General features: G+C 40.4%; 2 protein-coding genes across 2 annotated transcripts; one reads left to right on the plus strand and one right to left on the minus strand.

Moving 5' to 3' along the window:
- Positions 1–7,253: 7,253 nt before the first annotated feature.
- On the minus strand, positions 7,254–10,842 carry LOC121579342 (replication factor C subunit 2). Its single transcript, XM_041893860.2, has 11 exons — positions 10,639–10,842; positions 9,922–9,991; positions 9,774–9,815; positions 9,525–9,631; positions 9,273–9,374; positions 9,073–9,173; positions 8,616–8,773; positions 8,305–8,370; positions 8,109–8,189; positions 7,850–7,963; positions 7,254–7,631 (listed from the first exon to the last, which is right to left on the minus strand). Exons 1-11 carry the CDS (start codon positions 10,740–10,742, stop codon positions 7,521–7,523), a joined length of 1,056 nt encoding a protein of 351 aa, XP_041749794.1. The 5' UTR covers positions 10,743–10,842; the 3' UTR covers positions 7,254–7,520.
- A 67-nt stretch (positions 10,843–10,909) lies between these two features.
- On the plus strand, positions 10,910–18,776 carry LOC121579343 (E3 ubiquitin-protein ligase rififylin). The gene is made up of 7 exons (XM_041893862.2): positions 10,910–10,995; positions 14,116–14,294; positions 15,130–15,267; positions 15,555–15,884; positions 16,168–16,378; positions 16,625–16,648; positions 16,882–18,776. The coding sequence occupies exons 2-7, from the start codon at positions 14,124–14,126 to the stop codon at positions 17,061–17,063; spliced, it is 1,056 nt and encodes a 351-aa protein (XP_041749796.1). The 5' UTR covers positions 10,910–10,995; positions 14,116–14,123; the 3' UTR covers positions 17,064–18,776.
- The last annotated feature ends 92 nt before the right edge of the window (positions 18,777–18,868 follow it).

Below are 18,868 nucleotides of genomic sequence, written 5' to 3' on the forward strand. Positions count from 1 at the left end.
CAACCTACAACCCATACACTTATTATGGACACAGCGTGCCTACATTATTAGTTATCTTGTTATTGTTTGTTGTTAGTTGTTATTAGTCCCATCCTTCAATTCCATTCAACACCTCCAATCTATATTTTAACACCATCCATATAGGATGTATTTGCCATATATATTTCAACTGTACTGTGATGTCTTACAAAAGTTCTGAACCTTTCTATTCTCATTGTTTCTACAGATTGTGAATTGAAAATAAACATTTTTGCTAATAGTATTATTATGTTATTGATCGATTGACTATGACTTTTCAGATCACCCAGTAGTGCTATCTGCAGAGTTAGCTCCAGGTAAATATTGCAATCCATTAGCCATTCCTGGACCTGTGTCCAAAAACAAGCTACAAATGGACAGTACCAAAACAAATGATCTAATGATTCTGTCTCTTCGCAGCAAAATCTGCAGAGCTGGGAAGATTGTATCCCCCATATACAGTGGGGGAAAAAAGTATTTAGTCAGCCACCAATTGTGCAAGTTCTCCCACTTAAAAAGATGAGAGAGGCCTGTAATTTTCATCATAGGTACACGTCAACTATGACAGACAAATTGAGAGAAAAAAATCCAGAAAACCACATTGTAGGATTTTTAATGAATTTATTTGCAAATTATGGTGGAAAATAAGTATTTGGTCACCTACAAACAAGCAAGATTTCTGGCTCTCACAGACCTGTAACTTCTTCTTTAAGAGGCTCCTCTGACCTCCACTCGTTACCTGTATTAATGGCACCTGTTTGAACTTGTTATCAGTATAAAGACACCTGTCCACAACCTCAAACAGTCACACTCCAAACTCCACTATGGCCAAGACCAAAGAGCTGTCAAAGGACACCAGAAACAAAATTGTAGACCTGCACCAGGCTGGGAAGACTGAATCTGCAATAGGTAAGCAGCTTGGTTTGAAGAAATCAACTGTGGGAGCAATTATTAGGAAATGGAAGACATACAAGACCACTGATAATCTCCCTCGATCTGGAGCTCCACGCAAGATCTCACCCCGTGGGGTCAAAATGATCACAAGAACGGTGAGCAAAAATCCCAGAACCACACGAGGGGACCTAGTGAATGACCTGCAGAGAGCTGGGACCAAAGTAACAAAGCCTACCATCAGTAACACATTACGCCGCCAGGGACTCAAATCCTGCAGTGCAAGACGTGTCCCCCTGCTTAAGCCAGTACATGTCCAGGCCCGTCTGAAGTTTGCTAGAGTGCATTTGGATGATCCAGAAGAGGATTGGGAGAATGTCATATGGTCAGATGAAACCAAAATATAACTTTTTGGTAAAAACTCAACTCGTCGTGTTTGGAGGACAAAGAATGCTGAGTTGCATCCAAAGAACACCATACCTACTGTGAAGCATGGGGGTGGAAACATCATGCTTTGGGGCTGTTTTTCTGCAAAGGGACCAGGACGACTGATCCGTGTAAAGGAAAGAATGAATGGGGCCATGTATCGTGAGATTTTGAGTGAAACCTCCTTCCATCAGCAAGGGCATTGAAGATGAAACGTGGCTGGGTCTTTCAGCATGACAATGATCCCAAACACACCGCCCGGGCAACGAAGGAGTGGCTTCGTAAGAAGCATTTCAAGGTCCTGGAGTGGCCTAGCCAGTCTCCAGATCTCAACCCCATAGAAAATCTTTGGAGGGAGTTGAAAGTCTGTGTTGCCCAGCGACAGCCCCAAAACATCACTGCTCTAGAGGAGATCTGCATGGAGGAATGGGCCAAAATACCAGCAACAGTGTGTGAAAACCTTGTGAAGACTTACAGAAAACGTTTGACCTGTGTCATTTTGTCTGTCATAGTTGACATGTATCTATGATGAAAATTACAGGCCTCTCTCAACTTTTTAAGTGGGAGAACTTGCACAATTGGTGGCTGACTAAATACATTTTTTCCCCCACTGTAAATAACATTCAATTGGTAGCAAGAATTTTATATAATAATTTAAATTGAAAGATTCTGTCGTTTTGCGTATCAGTTCATAAACACTATGCCGTGGGATCGGTATGTCAAAAATCTCTTCCCAACTATTTTGCAATCTATATGGGACGGCTGTCAATCCTTTGGTCCTTAAATGAAACTGATATACCTTTTTATTTATCACAGTTTTCCTTAACCAATTATGTTCTTTAATGCAAGGCCGACAGACAAGTTCCTTACTTTCTCCTCCTTCCACTTTCCTCTTCCATTTTTGCGGTAATGCTGCAATTATTTGGTTGTAAGTTTGGGTAGAGCAGACATTTCCATATGTTTTTGTTAGCTGCATGTGCGACATAACTCCACCAGTCCTACCGATGAAATCATTTACAAAGATTATACCTTTTTTTAAAATTTTGTCAAAAAAAAAGTTTTTGGGTCAATTAGTATATTTAAGTTTAACCACAATATTTGTTGCATTATTTGTTCTGTCGTTTCTGGAGGATTAAATTGAAATTGCAACCAACTTTCTATGACTTGTTTTAGAAATATCTGGGAGATGATTTCCTTTTCAAATAACTGAAAGTTAGTAGTTGTAATCTGAATAAAGGGAAAAGGGCCATTCTTGAACATTGGGTGAGACAATCTTACTAATTTGCTAGAGAACCAGTTCGGATTTAAGTATAACTTTTGTATGACTGAAGCTTTTAGTGATAGGTCTAATGCTTTAATATTTAATAATTTCTGTCCTCCGAATTCATATTCATTATATAAATAGGCCCGTATAAATTTGTCTGGCTTGCCGTTCCAAATAAAATGGAATCTTTTTTTCTCATATAATTTTAAAAAACTGTTCGCTAGGCGTAGGCAAGACCATAAGCAAATAGGTAAACTCGGATAATACTAAAGAATTAATCAGGGTGATTTTTCCACAAATTGACAGGCACCCACCTTTCCATGGTAGCAAGATCTTATCTATTTTTGCTAAATTTCTATTATAATTTATTGAAGTGAGATCATTTATTTCCTTTGGGATATGTATTCCGAGTATATCCACATCACCATCAGACCATTTTATTGGTAAACTACATGGCAATGTAAAAATTGTATTTTTTATTGATCCAATACGTAATATAGTACATTTGTCATAATTTGGTTGTAATCCAGAGAGGTTAGAAAATGTATCTAGATCCTCTATGAGGCTGTGGAGTGATTCTAGTAGTGGATTTAAAAGAAAACATGAATCATCAGCATACAATGACACCTGTTTTTAAGCCCTGGATTTCTAATCCCCTGATATTACTGATTTTTCTAAGTCTGCTATGAATAGCAGGCCTGGTTTCTCCGAATTTCCATAATGTTCTATTGTTTCCAATACTTGCCTTATATTATCTCCAATGAATCTTCCTTGTAAAAAAACCTGTCTGATTAGAATGAATAATATCCGACAATACCTTTTTAATTCTATGCGCTATACATTTTGCTAGAATTTTTGCATCACAACACTGAAGTGTAAGGGGCCTCCAATTTTTTTAATGGACTGGATCTTTATATTTTCCACTTGTATCCTGTTTCAGTAATAATGAGATCAGACCTTCTTCTTGAGTGTCAGATAATCTACCATTTACATAGGAGTGGTTAAAACATGCTAATAGGTCTTCTTAGTATATCAAAAAAGGTTTGGTATACTTCGACTGGTGTGCCATCCAACCCTGGAGTTTTCCCAGACTTAAAGTCTTTAATTGCATCCAGAAGTTCCTCCTCTGTAATTTCACCTTCACATGAGTCTTTCTGTTTGACATTATCAATAGAAAAAAAATCTCTACAATTAGCTTCAGTTAGAGGAGATGGAGGCGACTGAAACGAAAACATATGCTTAAAGTACCTTGTTTCCTCCTTCAAAATATCATTTGGTGAATCATGGGTTACTCCGTCAATTGTAACCAATTTCATTACATTATTTTTGGTAGCATTCCTATGTTGAAGATTAAAAAAGAATTTGGTGCATTTTTCCCCATATTCCATCCAGTTTGCTTTATTTTTTATAATATATTACACTTGATCTTTCTTGAATAAGTTTCTCCATTTCTTTTTGTTTTTCCTCTAATTTATTCTGAGCCTCCATGTTACAGTTTTTATTGCCATCTATCTGTTCTGTTAGACTTTCTATTTCCTTTGTTAGTATAAACTATTTTGACCTAAATTGCTTTTGTTTTCGAGATGAGTACTGAATTGCATGGCCTCTAAAGGCACATTTAAAGGTGTCCCATACAATAAGGGGATTTGCTGTACCTATGTTATGTTGGAAAAAGTAAGTTATAAATTCCTTTGTCCTAGTTAAAAATGTATTATCATCCAATAGGCTTTGATTACATTTCCAATATCCTCGCCCACGTGGAAATTCAGTAAGAGTAATGCCAATTATATGATGGTCCGACCGCATTCTGTCCCCTATCAACACTTTTTAAACTTTTGGTGCCAACGAGAATGAGATAAGAAAGAAGTCAAGACGACTAGCTTGATTGAGTCTCCGCCATGTATATCTCACTAGATCAGGATATTTAAGCCTCTATATATCTACTAGTTCTAATGTATCCATGACATTCACGATTTCCTTAAGAGCATGTGGGTGATTGTTTGTGGTGTGATTTCCTTTACGGTCCATTGAGCTATTTAAAACAGTATTATAATCCCCCACCATAATAATATTGCTTGCAGGGTTGATAATTTATTATATATATTGTCAAAGAAGTGTGGATCATCATTATCAAACTGTTAGCCCCTACATAAAGCTGTCCCAACAGCAGAGTCCCAACACCTTACCACTGCTACACCTGGTTATCAGCAGAGCCTTGCGAAACAGTTCATTCAGCCTCAACATTGCTGATATGGCTGACTTGCTTAAACAAATGTGGTTTCTACTGACAATTGAGATGTACAAACTATGGCATAAGGGGACGACAAGCAGATAAGAGGTATTTTCCCAGTCGGAGCTCGTTGTTCCCGAGTTCCCAGTTGTTTTGAACTCACTGAAGTCAGATTTCGCAGTTCCGAGTTAACAGTTGTTTTGAGCACGGCACAATTCATGCTTCATTGACAGTATGGCCAATGTTGAATGTTTATCATTTTAAGCTTGGAAAAGAGACCCTTAATCCCAGACTTGGGACCACACAGCCACTCCACTGAATAGCAGGCTAGTGATTGCTTTGCAATGCTTGCAGTTAGCCACTGATTCCTTCCAAACCCCTCATTGTTGAATTTGCAATTTCCAACTTGTTGTGTAATGTTTATGTCCAATGGCCGATGAGCGACAATACACTTTATTTATAATTTCTCTTCATTATTTCTCTTCATATGACAAGGATTAAAAAGGATTTGCCAGTAGATTGTCGACTTGATTCATGATGATGACTGCTAGCTAAGATTTTTAAAGTATGATGTTGACATGATCAATCCAATCTACTGTAGATATAACGTGATTTGACGTAATTTTATCTGTGGCCAATGACCTTTAGCCTTCTTGGACGGGGACTTCTAATGTAACTCTATGGCAGCACCCAATGGGCTTGAATTTTCTAGCTATACCCTTAAACTTGGCAGTGAGGTAGTGTCCCAATGAGTGACAGAACACTGAGCCAATCACGGCGCAACTAGAGAACATTACCAACACCTACGCTACGTATTTTCCGGTGGCTGCCCCACCACCACAGAAAGCACTGAGCTAGGCTGAAACACCTGCATTTTGGAGCGGCCTTACTCAATAAAGCAAAAAAGAGACCGTGTTTGTATGCGGCTTTATTAACTCAATTATTTAAATTTTTTACATTGTTTGCAAACTGATATGTGACACGTATTAATGGCAATTTTTATTTTGTTTATTTTTTAGCCAACAATGTGGGGCTCAAAATGCCCTGAATGATGGGTCGCCACTGTATATATGCCTTCTTGTGATCTTTTTTTATTCTATTATTTTACTTAGTACTATTACTATTTATTATTGTTTCACTCACTTCTCTTTTTTTTGTGATATCCAATTGGTAGTTGCCACTCAATTCTCTTTGACCTGCATTGTTGGAGCTCGGAGCATAAGAATTTCACTGTACCCTGCAATTACATCTGCGACCCTGTGCATGTGACTAATACACTTTTATTTGATTGTCATTTGCCTTATTTGGATGTCAGACATGTTAAGTATAATTTGAGAGAAATGTAATTTGATTAAAACATTTCTTCTTTCTTTCTAGATGACGATCAATGTTCATATGAGAATGTTTTTCCATCTATTGATATAATCAACCGTGACTCTGGTATGTACTTTAAAATGAATAAATCTAGGCCTATCCTTCCTATGAAATGAGTCATATTTATGAAGATCGGTTTGTTTTTGGAAAAGTTGTCTAGTTTTGAACTTGGATTTGATTTCTTACATTTGATATATTTAACTAAGATATTATTTTCCCCCACCTCACAACTAACAGATGGATCAGATTACGAGAACTCTGAATTCCTGGAGCAAATGAAAATGGGGTCAGCGGATGGTAAGTCACCATAGTGCTTTATAACGATGAGAACACTTCTGCTACGAATGTAGGATGAATGCACTAATTGTAAGTCACTCTGGATAAGATCATCTGCTAAATCAGTGTTTCCCCAACTCCGGTCCAGACAAGCACATCTGATTCTACTTGTCAACTAATCATCAACCTGTGACAAGTTAAATCAGGTTTTTGTCTGGGGCTACAACAAAAATGTGTGCTGTTGAGGATACTAGAGGACTGGAGTTGGGAAACGCTGTGCTAAATGACTGCAAAAATTACTAAATGTAAATGTAATGAACTAGGAATATACTTTTACTCTTTTGTCACAGATGAACCGGTTTATGTGAACAAAACTGCCTGATATGGAAACCACATGCTCAACGAGTAGACTATGGGAAGGGATTTCTCACGGTCTTTGTTGAGATGCTTGGATAAATGCTAAGTGATACAGATGTCAATGTGCTATACCAGAGCAATGCCATTTAAGGGTAAATGCCCAAACCGTGTGATTACTTCATAATGAATTCCCTTGAGTCTCAAAATGTAGAGGAACAATGTACAGTACTTTGATTGTTGGAGTCTTACTATGTAACTGTCACCATCTAGTGGTACAAAATGAATAAAAGAGCTCAGAAACAGTTTTAAAATGTAGATAAGATCTGTCAGTTTGTATAAATAAATCCTTAATTCAAAAACTTAAGTTTACAACCTCTTTATAGACCATTGTTGTGTTCTATAACAGAGAAGTCATAATTACAAAACACTGATTTATTACAGAAGTGATTTTCAATAGTATTTACATTAAACACAATGTATTTCATCCAGAAATTTTTAAACAGAAAACTCCCCAGGACTCTGAGTCAGAGTGTGGAAGCAGGGTTGTGTTCATTATGAACAAAACTGGAGAAAAATCTACGAAACGCTCATTTACATTTCCTGTTGCAAAATGTTTTGTTTCCCTAATGAACACAACCCAGGAGAGACAGTGCTGAGATGATGGGTGGCGGCGTGGGTGGGGTGTTAGCTGGTATCCGGGGTGGCCGTCTTGCTGCACAGTCGACCCAGGAGGCCTGCCATCTGCAGCAGGGAGTTCACGCCCTCTGCCACCTTCATGTGGGTGTAGCCTATCTCCTAAGAAAAGGGACAGTACCAAGTAGAATTGGAGGTGAAATGGCTTAATACTGTGATGTGGCTTACATTTAGGCACTTTTCTGCCATTCTGTTTTCCCAACTAAATCATTTCAGGAAAAAAGGAAGATGAAGAAAACACAGGAAAGGATCTGACATAACCAGAGACATGCATAACAATATACAACTGCAGACTTAAAATGTTTTTTCATGTATCTTACCTTTATGAACTCCAGCTTGAGATACTCAGGCATCTGGAAAGTCTTACACACTCTGAAGATGTTACCGATGATGTCCTCAGGGGAGTAACCCAGGGCCCACAGCTGCTCAATAATCTAAGCAAGCAATATGATCAGCTATTTGATCATACTATATCCTAAACTGAACCATGTTTAAAGGCTACAGAAATAAGGGTTATTCATTGAGAGCCATATGATTATACTTATTATGTCTATTGTTATTGAATGTGGATTGCAATACCTTGTAAGCCTCATCAATGTTTGCATTGACACAGTGTTCCAGCATGCTTTTCACCAACAGGGGGTGTGGCTCATCACACACCTGAGCAAAAACAAACAATTCTTCACTATTCTTTCCTTCGAAACAGAGCTAGGCATTTTGTCAACTTTGCCTTCTAAAATGACTGAAAAATACAGGTTAGATAACAGAACTGTACCTTGAACACATTCTCACTGTTAATGTAGCCAAACCCAGAATTTGTGGACTGTAGGTTATTCAGTGCCTGATGATGCAAAAAAAGACAGCTTAAGTTATGATATATAGTTTCACACGTCTCAGCCAAACTTGACCCAAAAGTACGAGGCACTATGAGGAGCCATGGATATACATCGTTCAACAAACTTCAGCCATGTTTACACCCAAACCTCCTAAGACATTCACAATCTAGTCAATGGTAACAAGAATGCTATTCTCATGGAACCCTTGGTGCCAACATGGAGGTTGAGGACAGTTGGCTCTTTTCCCCACCTGTCTCATGTCTCCCTGGGCGGTGAAGATGATGGCCTCCAGGCCGTCGTTGCTGGTGACCAGGTTCTCCCTCTCCACCACCTCCAGTAGACGCATCATGATCTGCTCGTCCCTCAGCTTGGTGTAGCGCAGGACTGCACAACGTGACTGGATGGGCTCTGTGGAGGAGGGGGCACAGCAACATGGATTACCATCACGACAGTGAAAAGCCAGGTTGGTTTTGTAATGTGACTGTCGCTTACAGTAGGGTCCCTATTCAATACGACAGCATCATTGTGTTGAACTGTTAAATCAAATCAAATGTTATTTGTCACACGCGCCCAATACAACAGGTGTAGACCTTACCATGAAATGCTTACTTACAAGCCCTTAACCAACAATGCAGATTTTTACAAAAATAAGAAATTATTTTAAGAAATTAATAAAAAATTAAATCAACTAAAGTCAGGACACTCACCGATGATCTTGTCGGAGGCGTTGCACGCCAGAGCGAAGCGTGTGGTTTTAGAGTAGATCTCCATGGTCCTCCTCAAGGCCTGCTGGGCTCCGTCTGTCATACTGGAGACATAAGCACATCCTTTACAGACACAGCCATTATACGTACAGGTACACTAGATCAGCTTTCAGCTTAGATGTCGTGACCCTCACTTGACTTACCTGTCAGCCTCATCCAGGATGATGATCTTGTGTCTCCCTTTAGGGAGGGTGACTTTCTGCTGGGCAAACATCTTGATCTTGTTTCGAACTACATCGATGCCTCTGAGGAAGATGGATGACAATGTGTTAGCGTAGGCTTCACTTTCTAAAGAAACACAACGTGATTTTAACCCAAAATGCACCTCCTGGACTCACAGGTTGTGCACTTAAGTATTCCAGACATTTTTCATGGTAGACTTCACTTGCACTCACCTGTCATTGGAGGCATTCAGTTCCAGGACAGCATCTTTCATGGCTGGGCCCAGAAGAGCACGTGCCAAACACAGAATACTAGTGGTCTTCCCTGTACCGGGGGGACCCTATAATATTGATACTTATGTTTAAAAAGAGATCGTATATGAAAGATGGCATAACTTGCATACTATTACTCTGCTGCACCAACATGTCAGTATGTAATATCAAATAGTTATGATGAAAGAATGAATAATGTTAGTCACTCACTGCAATAATGATGTTGGGTACATTTCCCTCTCTAGCAAACACCTGTAAGAGAGAATGGAACAAGAATTCATATAGTTAGCTATTATTTAGCATCAAATGAATTGAAACTGTCCAACTACTGTAACATAAAATATTGAGGATACTTTACCTCCAATCTGCTAACAGTCTCCTCGTTGCCTACTATTTCATTCAACTTCAAGGGTCTGTATTTTTCAACCCTGTGAGATATTCAGAACAAGCATAGCTATCAGCAACAACCAATTCATAGTGATTAACCCAATATATGGATATATATGGAGGGTAGATATGGGCGGCAGGTAGCCTAGTGGTTGGAGCATTGGGCCAGTCCTGAAAGGTTGCTATTTCAAATTCCCGAGACGACAAGGTGAAAATCTGTCGATGTGCCCTTTAGCATGGCCGGGCTGTAACCGCACTCTCCGCGAGGGTGTCTCAGGGGGAGTTGGGATATGCAAAAAAAAAAAAAAAATCCAATTCACGCCTGTGTATAAAACACACTTGTATATGTGCGAAATAGCACCCACCAAATTAATATTATTGCAAAACGTGCACTAGTACAGTTAGCTAGCGAGCGAGCTGTTGCTCTATGAGATGCTTAAAGCATAGCTAGTTACCAGTACATTTGACATAACATTACATAGCAAGCTATCTACATACTTTTTGAGAGGCATGCACAATGGGTTTGTTTTCATAGCTAAGTACAATGTTAGCATCTGTACTCATGCCTGTGCTGGCTAGCTAACGTTTGTTAGCTAAATTAGCCATTAGCACTACTAGCCGTGATGAGCGATTTCCGTCCGCTAAGAAATACAAAAATACTGCAACTAGTCTAACTAGTAAACCTTACCATGGCAGCTCATATCCACTACTAGACACAGGGGCCTCATCTTTCTTCGGTTGAACTTCTGTTTGAATTTGCTCAGAATGTGCCTCATTCATCTCCACGTCCATGTTTTCGGCTGCACTTATTCCCGCCTGACAGGAACCAAACAGCTGGCGCTAAATTGACGTCATTTCCTTGAAGATGCGAACCGTCCTCCATCAGTAGATATTCGTGTCAGCCAGTTAGTTGTACGGCCAGACATTGAACAACACAGTGGACCAAGCTTACGCCAAAATCCTGGCTTTGAGACCTTGCATGTGTGTGATTGATTCAGCAATACGAGATGGCCGTTACAAAGAGGATTTGCTCCGGGTCACCCAGGTAAGGTCGCTTGCGCATCAGTGTGATCAGACAAGCTGGCTATGAAATTAAGAGTGAGGTAGCCTATGTCAAAATCTCAGTTAGTAGTTGCATGATGTCAAATAATCACAAAATGGAGGCATACACCCTTTCAAAGATGCCACCCTTAATATTTCCCCACGCTCTTGGCAAGGTTATGGGATATCCCATTCGAAATGGCTGGTTGGAATGAAACATCATGCAGCATCAAGCCCACTCTTAAAGAGACGATCACACGCCCTTGCGTCAATCACATGGATAGTTCAGTGTAGGCTAATTCTCTCTGTATTGTACATACATTGATTTATTTATCCATTCTTTTGGAATAAAAAAATCAACTGCTGATGGTTTGATTTGAATTTTGCAAGGTGCCCCTCCCATACCCATGCACTGTCCAAGTTATTGTAGACGGGACCACTATAGAGGCACATTGTGGGCTAATTAAAACAGCAATTAGTATCGGTTGTATTACACCAAGCACCCGCTGTTGGCCTACAGTAGATTTAGTTTACATCGATTCTAAGTGGGAGATAAGTATTGCTTGTAGGCCTATGTATTTTGGAAATACGCTAGATAAGACATACAGTCCTATTCATTACTGTGTTTTTAGAATATTTAATTTGAGTTTCTCTCATTAAGATGCCATGTGCATCCTATAGAAGACAGAGCCAGAATAGCCCCCCCTGTATTAGCCTAATCATTAGATTAATGTAGGCAATGAACATTTCAATCCAAAGTAGCCTATTTACGCATGAATTGCCTTAAAATAATGAGTGTACAATCAATTTTTTTGTACTTTGAGCATAAAAAATATCAATTTAATGTATTTATTATTTATGCCCTGATCCACCATTCCACGATCAGAAATCACAATTTCACAATTTGTAACCACTTGACCAGTTTGTGATTAACTTTTTCTTGGTGCGCTGTAGACCAATACTGTAGACTATGGGGGCAATTTCAAAGACCAGGCGTGTGCGTCTTGAGAGGCTGGCAAAAGGCGATGATAGGCTAGGCGGGGAGCCGCAGAGCTGGGGAGGGTTTGTTGTGTCGGGTTCTTCCTGGAGCTCGCTGTTAGCGAAAAGTCTCTTGGTTCCAGCATTTTTCGTAGACTTTTCTAAATAGGCCACACGACAATTTTCTGTGACCAGTCAAAGTTGGTAGGCAGCGTACCTGTCGACAGGTAAAAATATTCACTAATTAAACTTGTCGACAGGTTTCTATTAGAGAGCCACAGAATTGATACATTGTTACAGTTCAGTTAGCAAGCAGAAAATTGATACCATGAATCAAACGAACTTCAGCTTATTGGTCCAATGCCAGAAACAAACTGCAGGCCATCACCTGTCAGCGTTAAAATCACAAGTACAGGTACTTAGGGATGTAAATAAAATCCAGGAAGAGGGATTCAGTTTAATTAACACAAGAGAAAGAGTAACATTTATGATGAGAGGCAAACTGGACCAAATCTATTTGAATATGACAACAACATAGGCCTACTGTAGTAGGCTACCATATATGTTGTACAGCAGCCTATCTACATTATAACGTTGAGTTATCAGCATTCACTCTCCTCTCACATATACTTATTAACAGTCAAGAGCTCTCGATTTTCTAACTTTCCCATTTGGCCCCTCTTAACAGAGAGAGAGAGAGTATCTGGCATTTTCCTGCATAATTCTAGCTCTGAGAACATGTCATTTAGCAGACGCTCTTATCCAGAGCGACTTACAGGAACAATTAGGGTTAAGTGCCTTGCTTAAGGGCACATCGACAGATTTTTCACCTAGTCGGCTCGGGGATTATACCAGCGACCTTTCGGTTACTGGCGCAATGCTCTTACCCACTAAGCTACCTGCCGCCTCAATGACACACAGCACTCTTGTTGTTCCTGAACTCAGTTGCCACAGATCTGATCATATGTTTGTTCCCATTTGCTCCTACTGTGGTTCAGTTAGAGCGTAGGAAAACATTATAGGCCATTATGGAAACGGCTCTGAATGTAGCTAAGAATTAGTTGTGTTGAAATTGTGAGGTTTTCAGTGAATTCTGAAATTATGGCTGAATGTTTCTTGGATCTGTCCTATTTGATTACAATCATTCCCTTGTGTCACTTATAGAATCGCAGGCAAGTGATTGCAGCAATAGGAATGTAATACAAAGTCTTTATTATCTTGGGTTTGGTTGGTTTCTTGTGCGTATCAAGAATGGTCCACCACCCAAAGGACATCCAGCCAACTTTACACAACTGTGGGAAGCATTGCAGTCATCCCTGTGGAACGCTTTCAACACCTTGTAGAGTCAATGCCCCGATGAATTGAGGCTGTTCTGAGGGCAAAAGGGGGGCAGAGTGCAACTCTATTAGGAAGGTGTTCCTAATGTTTGGTATACTCAGTGTATTACTTCTTTAGAGAATGAAATATTGCCCCTTCAATGTTGGTTGTTCCAAATATTTTTTTAAATGTGATACAGGATTGAATTACATGCATGTCTATTAGGGCCAGGAATTGCCAGGGACCTCGCAATACGATATTATCACAATACTTAGGTGCTGATACGATATGTATTGCGATTCTCACTATTCTATATGTATTGCGATTCGATACTGTGATTTTATTCCGATTCGATGATCCTAACATATTGCTCACCATATGTCTGCTGCAGAGGGACAAGAGAGAGCAATGAAAAAATGAGCTTTGATCAGTCATGGAAATAAAGGTGCTGAAAACAAATTGGCTCCCTATTTTTTTAAAGAGAACAAGCTATGAAGGAAAAGTACTGGAGTTTTGGTGCAGGTACAGCCAACTAGTGCAAAAATAATATTGCGATATTGTCAAAACAATACGATACGAAATATCGTCAAAAATAATATTCCGATATGTAACTGTATCTATTTCCCCCCCCCCCATCACTAATATCTATACAATTCATCTGAAAGCCATGCTACACTATTCTGCAATTACATTTCCTTATTGGCAACTCTGTTTTTCTATGCACCTTTGTGATGTAAGTCCATAGAACTAGAATTAAGATTCTAATTCCATGTGCAAGTCTCTCTGAGAAAGTGATGTAATTTCCTGTGTATGTATTTTGTGTGAACAGGCAGGAGCATGTGCACATCCTGTTGTAGCTGGTTTTGTTTGGAACCTACCGCCACAGTGGAAGAAAACGTCAGCTCATGGCGCCAGGCCTACACAAACTTGGGCTACAACCAATCCCTAACCTCTCCTGAACATTTGTGCAAGGCCTGCGGAGGCCATTTTGACACCATTGCTAGGAAGGTAAGAGGCACTGAACCAATGGGTAATATCCTGATAAATATTGTAAAGGAGGGCCGGCTGGCCAGCTCTCATCTGAAATGTGGGTAGCAGAGTGTGACTTGATAGTCTGGAACAGCATAGACCCAAGAGGATTTGATACAGATGTGCTGCTACAGACTCCAAAGTAACATATTTGATTGTCAACAGAGTTACTAGAATTTAGACTTCTACGATTCACTACAATTCATAGATACACTATATCAGTAAGTTCTTAATCAGTAGCTGACAGTAATTGACCCTGTACTAGTCAGTCTTACAACACAGAGATGCTCACATTCCGGAAAGTCCAATACAGTAGGCTACACCTCTAGAATAGTGACTATATTTCTGAGAAGGCTGTTTAAATCACTAGCAAATGTAGGTCGGGTATTTCTCCTCCAACAGGCCTTGCCCTCCTGACATGTTTGCCTGCCAGTTGCCACACACAATCTCACCAGCAAAGTAAACAGCCACCTTTTTAATTGCCTGTTATATAAGTTATTACTGTACGTACATCACTAGTTTACATGGAACTAAGATCTTATCGTCTTTTCTATAAATGTGCCAACAGCTGTGGGCCAGAGGTTACAGTTATTTCTGAGAGAGAAGTTGTTGAATACGTTTTTGTACAGTATGGCTAACTTACTTGATTCAATTTCTCAACTACTCATCAATAAGGTTCTAGTCTAGTGCTCAGGTTGCCTGCGCAGAGCACACACACTGAGTGTCATTCTTTCACACCTGTTACTTTGACCGTTCATTCCTTGGTAAGAGTTTCACCCTCATTGTGTCCTGTCCTCCTCTCTCTCTACCCCAGCATGTCTGTGTGGACTGCAAGAAGAACTTCTGCGGCCACTGCTCGGTGCAGCTGGAGCCGCCATGCCCGCGCCTCTGCCACACATGTCAGCGCTTTCACGGAACCCTATTCGACCGCGCCCAGTTGATGCGACTCAAGGTGCGCCGCTGCTCTTTTTTTTTTTAACAGTTGATGGCAAATAAACAAGGACAAATGCATTAGGTTAAGTTACATGTCGAACTATATATAGCTAAGTCAGGTGGAAGCTAAAGCCATAACACTTTTCATTCTGTTACTCTTATATCTGTGTATTAACACTAATTACATTAGTTAGACATTTTATTAAGATTTCAAGATGACATGATGTTTAGTAACTGCATTATAAGACGAATAAGGAACATTTAAAATAGTGTCAGATGTAATTCAACAATAACCCCAAAAACTAGGTGCGGGAGCTGCGCGACTACCTCCACCTGCATGAGGTGCCCACCCAGACGTGCCGGGAAAAGGAGGAGCTGGTTGAGCTGGTCCTGGGCCAGCAGACCCCGAGCACCAGCACCAGCAGTGAGATGGTGTCCTCCCAGCCCGGGGCTCACAACAACGTCCCTTCCCCAGGCACACCGTCCCCTCCCCAGACACAGGGCCCTATCAGCCCTGACACATTGAGCCCAGAGCAGCCAGAACAATCAGCCCCCGAGGCAGAGCCAGAGTCAGAGCAGATCTCTGATGAGGAAGAAGAAGAGGATGATGAAGAAGAGGAGGACGAGGGTGAAGAGGTACTGCTAAATTCAAGGTTTTGGGATTGATTAATCAGTAGCTGTTAGATAAATGGATGCCTATCACCACCAAGGGGATAATCAATGTCAGACAGCAGCAGAGACGCAAAGACCAGACAAAACAAAATTAATCAAGTTGTCCCTGTTTTTAGTTTAGCAAACCACTGTTGTTGACAAACCCAAAGACGAGACAAAATACACACTGGCCAAACCAAAAAATACAGACCAGACAAAATACACATTATTATTTTGACCCACCTCCATGGTTGTCCTATTCCTGCAGTCATCGGACAACGAGGAGACCCTGATCCCTGGCCGCAGGGCCTCTCTGTCTGACCTGAGCTGCGTTGAGGACATCGAGGGTCTGAGCGTGCGCCAGCTCAAGGAGATCTTGGCCCGTAACTTTGTCAACTATAAGGGCTGCTGCGAGAAGTGGGAGCTGATGGAGAGGGTCACCCGCCTCTACAATGACCAGAAGGACCTCCAGAACCTAGGTGAGCATTTCCAGGGTGTGGTCCTGTGAGGCTAATTTGGTAATAGCGTGCCGCTAGCAATCCCAGGGAAGTGGGTGCGATTTCCGCTGGGACCACATATATTAAAATGTATGCACTCACTGTAGACTACTCCAAGTGTCTGCTAAATGGCATATATTATATCTGGGGATGACTGGTGTGGAACTTTAGCCTGTAAAAAAATACGTATTAATATCAGTTCAATTCTTTGTTGTTTCTTTTTTCCAGTTTCAGATACAAGAAGTAAAGAAGGTAAGGGTCTTGTTTCAAGCTCAAAAGACAAGAGAAGCATGATCAAAAGCATTTTGAGAAGCACTTGAAGATCTAAATCATGCACTGATCCAAAGTAATTATTTGGTCCCACACTGCTTAAATGTATCATTTTATGGACAACCTGCCAAATATGAAACAATGAAAGATGTTATTTAGAACACACTCAATAGAGACCTATCTTCTCTCCTCTTTCCCCTGTCGTTGTGCCATAGACCCAGCGGCTCCCAAGAGCCAGGAGGAGAACCTCTGTCGGATCTGCATGGACTCTCCCATTGACTGTGTTCTGCTGGAGTGCGGCCACATGGTCACCTGCAGCAAGTGCGGCAAGCGCATGAGCGAGTGCCCCATCTGCAGGCAGTACGTGGTACGGGCGGTGCATGTCTTCAGGTCCTGATGCATTGCCACAGGGAGGGACACACACTGGACACCATTGACAAAATGGCATTGCTGCCACCACTGCTCAGCGATAGCATAGCTTACAAGAATACACTCTATAATGCACACTCTCACTCATTCAAACAGTCTTCTTCATACTGGTGTTCCAGACTAATAACCTGTCTCCACTTTTCTGGGTTCTCAGTTTTTCTACTCCACCTGAACTTATTGTTTCTGCAATTTCAGCATTTTACAAGAACTCAAGATTTCAGTACAATAACTTTGTTATTCAAAATAGTTTTATGATTAGATGATGTACTAGGTATCATGTATTCAGATTGGTGCCAGTCAGACACCAAACTATATTGGGATGACAGCGATACCTTTTCAAATTCTGAGTTTATTAGGTAGAGATCATGGAAATTATATATTGCATTTTTCAGTCATTGCATTTGTGTGCATGGAGAAACAACACAACTGAGTTTCATAGCTGAGAAACACAGGGCCTTACTAGAGATGGAATTGAATAAGAAGCAATGTGCTCACTCAAAAGTATGAATGAAATTCTAAATCCTGGTAAGAGAGGGAATATGTTAGGCTACTATGTTGTTCATATCAATAGCAAAACAGACAGAGTGGCCAGAATGGTGCTATTTGACCAATGGTGAACAACAAGCGGCGGTAATGTCAAGAGACCAAAATCTCGAAAACCTCAAAACAGTTTATTTCCAACCTTATCGCCCTAAGCAAGGCTTGGAAAATGCAGGCTTGGATATGACAGTGCGGATATTTGATGCAGGCAAAGCAGTAGTTGTGTAATTGGTGCATTAAGTGGCGCGCAGAATACTTGAAGTGCCAAGGTCTGTTTTGCGCCCTCCAAATGTCACTCTCCGACTTCAGTACCTGCAACCCAGCTGATCTGTTAATTGGTTTTGTGGTCCAGAGAGCTATCTTTAGGTGCAGTCACTTGCTAAGCATAGAACCCAGGCCTTATTTGTCTTATTGGCTATCCTTCAGACACAGAGATGTGTGGTGGTTGAACATAGCATCCTAGGAGTGGAAACAGCCCTTTAAATACAATTGTCTGCTTGTAGCTCACCGAAAGTACTTGAGGAGGGTCAAGGAGGCATACGGCTTAGTTTCATTTGCCCTTTTATGGTCAAAATACCCTTTAACTTGCAGATATTTTATCAAAACTGGAAATGAACACACATTGACTTGACAGTAATAGACAGTTAATATACAGTTCTGTAAATGAGCCACCATGGGAACATTTTCTGAAATGTAAACCATACACAGTAGATATGCATTTTTTAAAAATTCTCTGGATGTCGTCAATTGTTTGATGTTGTTTGAGGTCAGTTCCATGACCTTACCCCAAATTAGGTTTGGGGTAAAGAGAGCTGACCTCGTTTGGCAGCATGTCTCCATTCTATGGCTCTCACCATCCGCCTCTTATCAGCAAGTGCCCCAGAACGGAATGCTCATTGACTACGCAGTGCACTGAATGCACTCATTTCCTAATGACAAGTTGATGAATTATGTTAACTACTAGTTTATCAAAACATCACAATGTTTTCTGCAAAACTTTGTTTGTGGGAGTGTTTTTTAGGAGGGGTTCATTCTATTCCAACTGTAGGCAATTCAGTACATTTATTGAGATTTAATTGATATGAAATTAGGGGCAATTTTCGATAATTCATGTGAATTGCAATGCATTTCTCAAATGTCCTGGAATTGAAATGGTTCGGCAGCCCTCTATGCAACTAACGTTGATGGAACATGTTGTTTTAAAATCATAGGGAAACATAACGGTTCACTTTT

This window comes from Coregonus clupeaformis, chromosome 13, assembly GCF_020615455.1.
Source record: "Coregonus clupeaformis isolate EN_2021a chromosome 13, ASM2061545v1, whole genome shotgun sequence".
Lineage (NCBI taxonomy): Eukaryota > Metazoa > Chordata > Actinopteri > Salmoniformes > Salmonidae > Coregonus > Coregonus clupeaformis.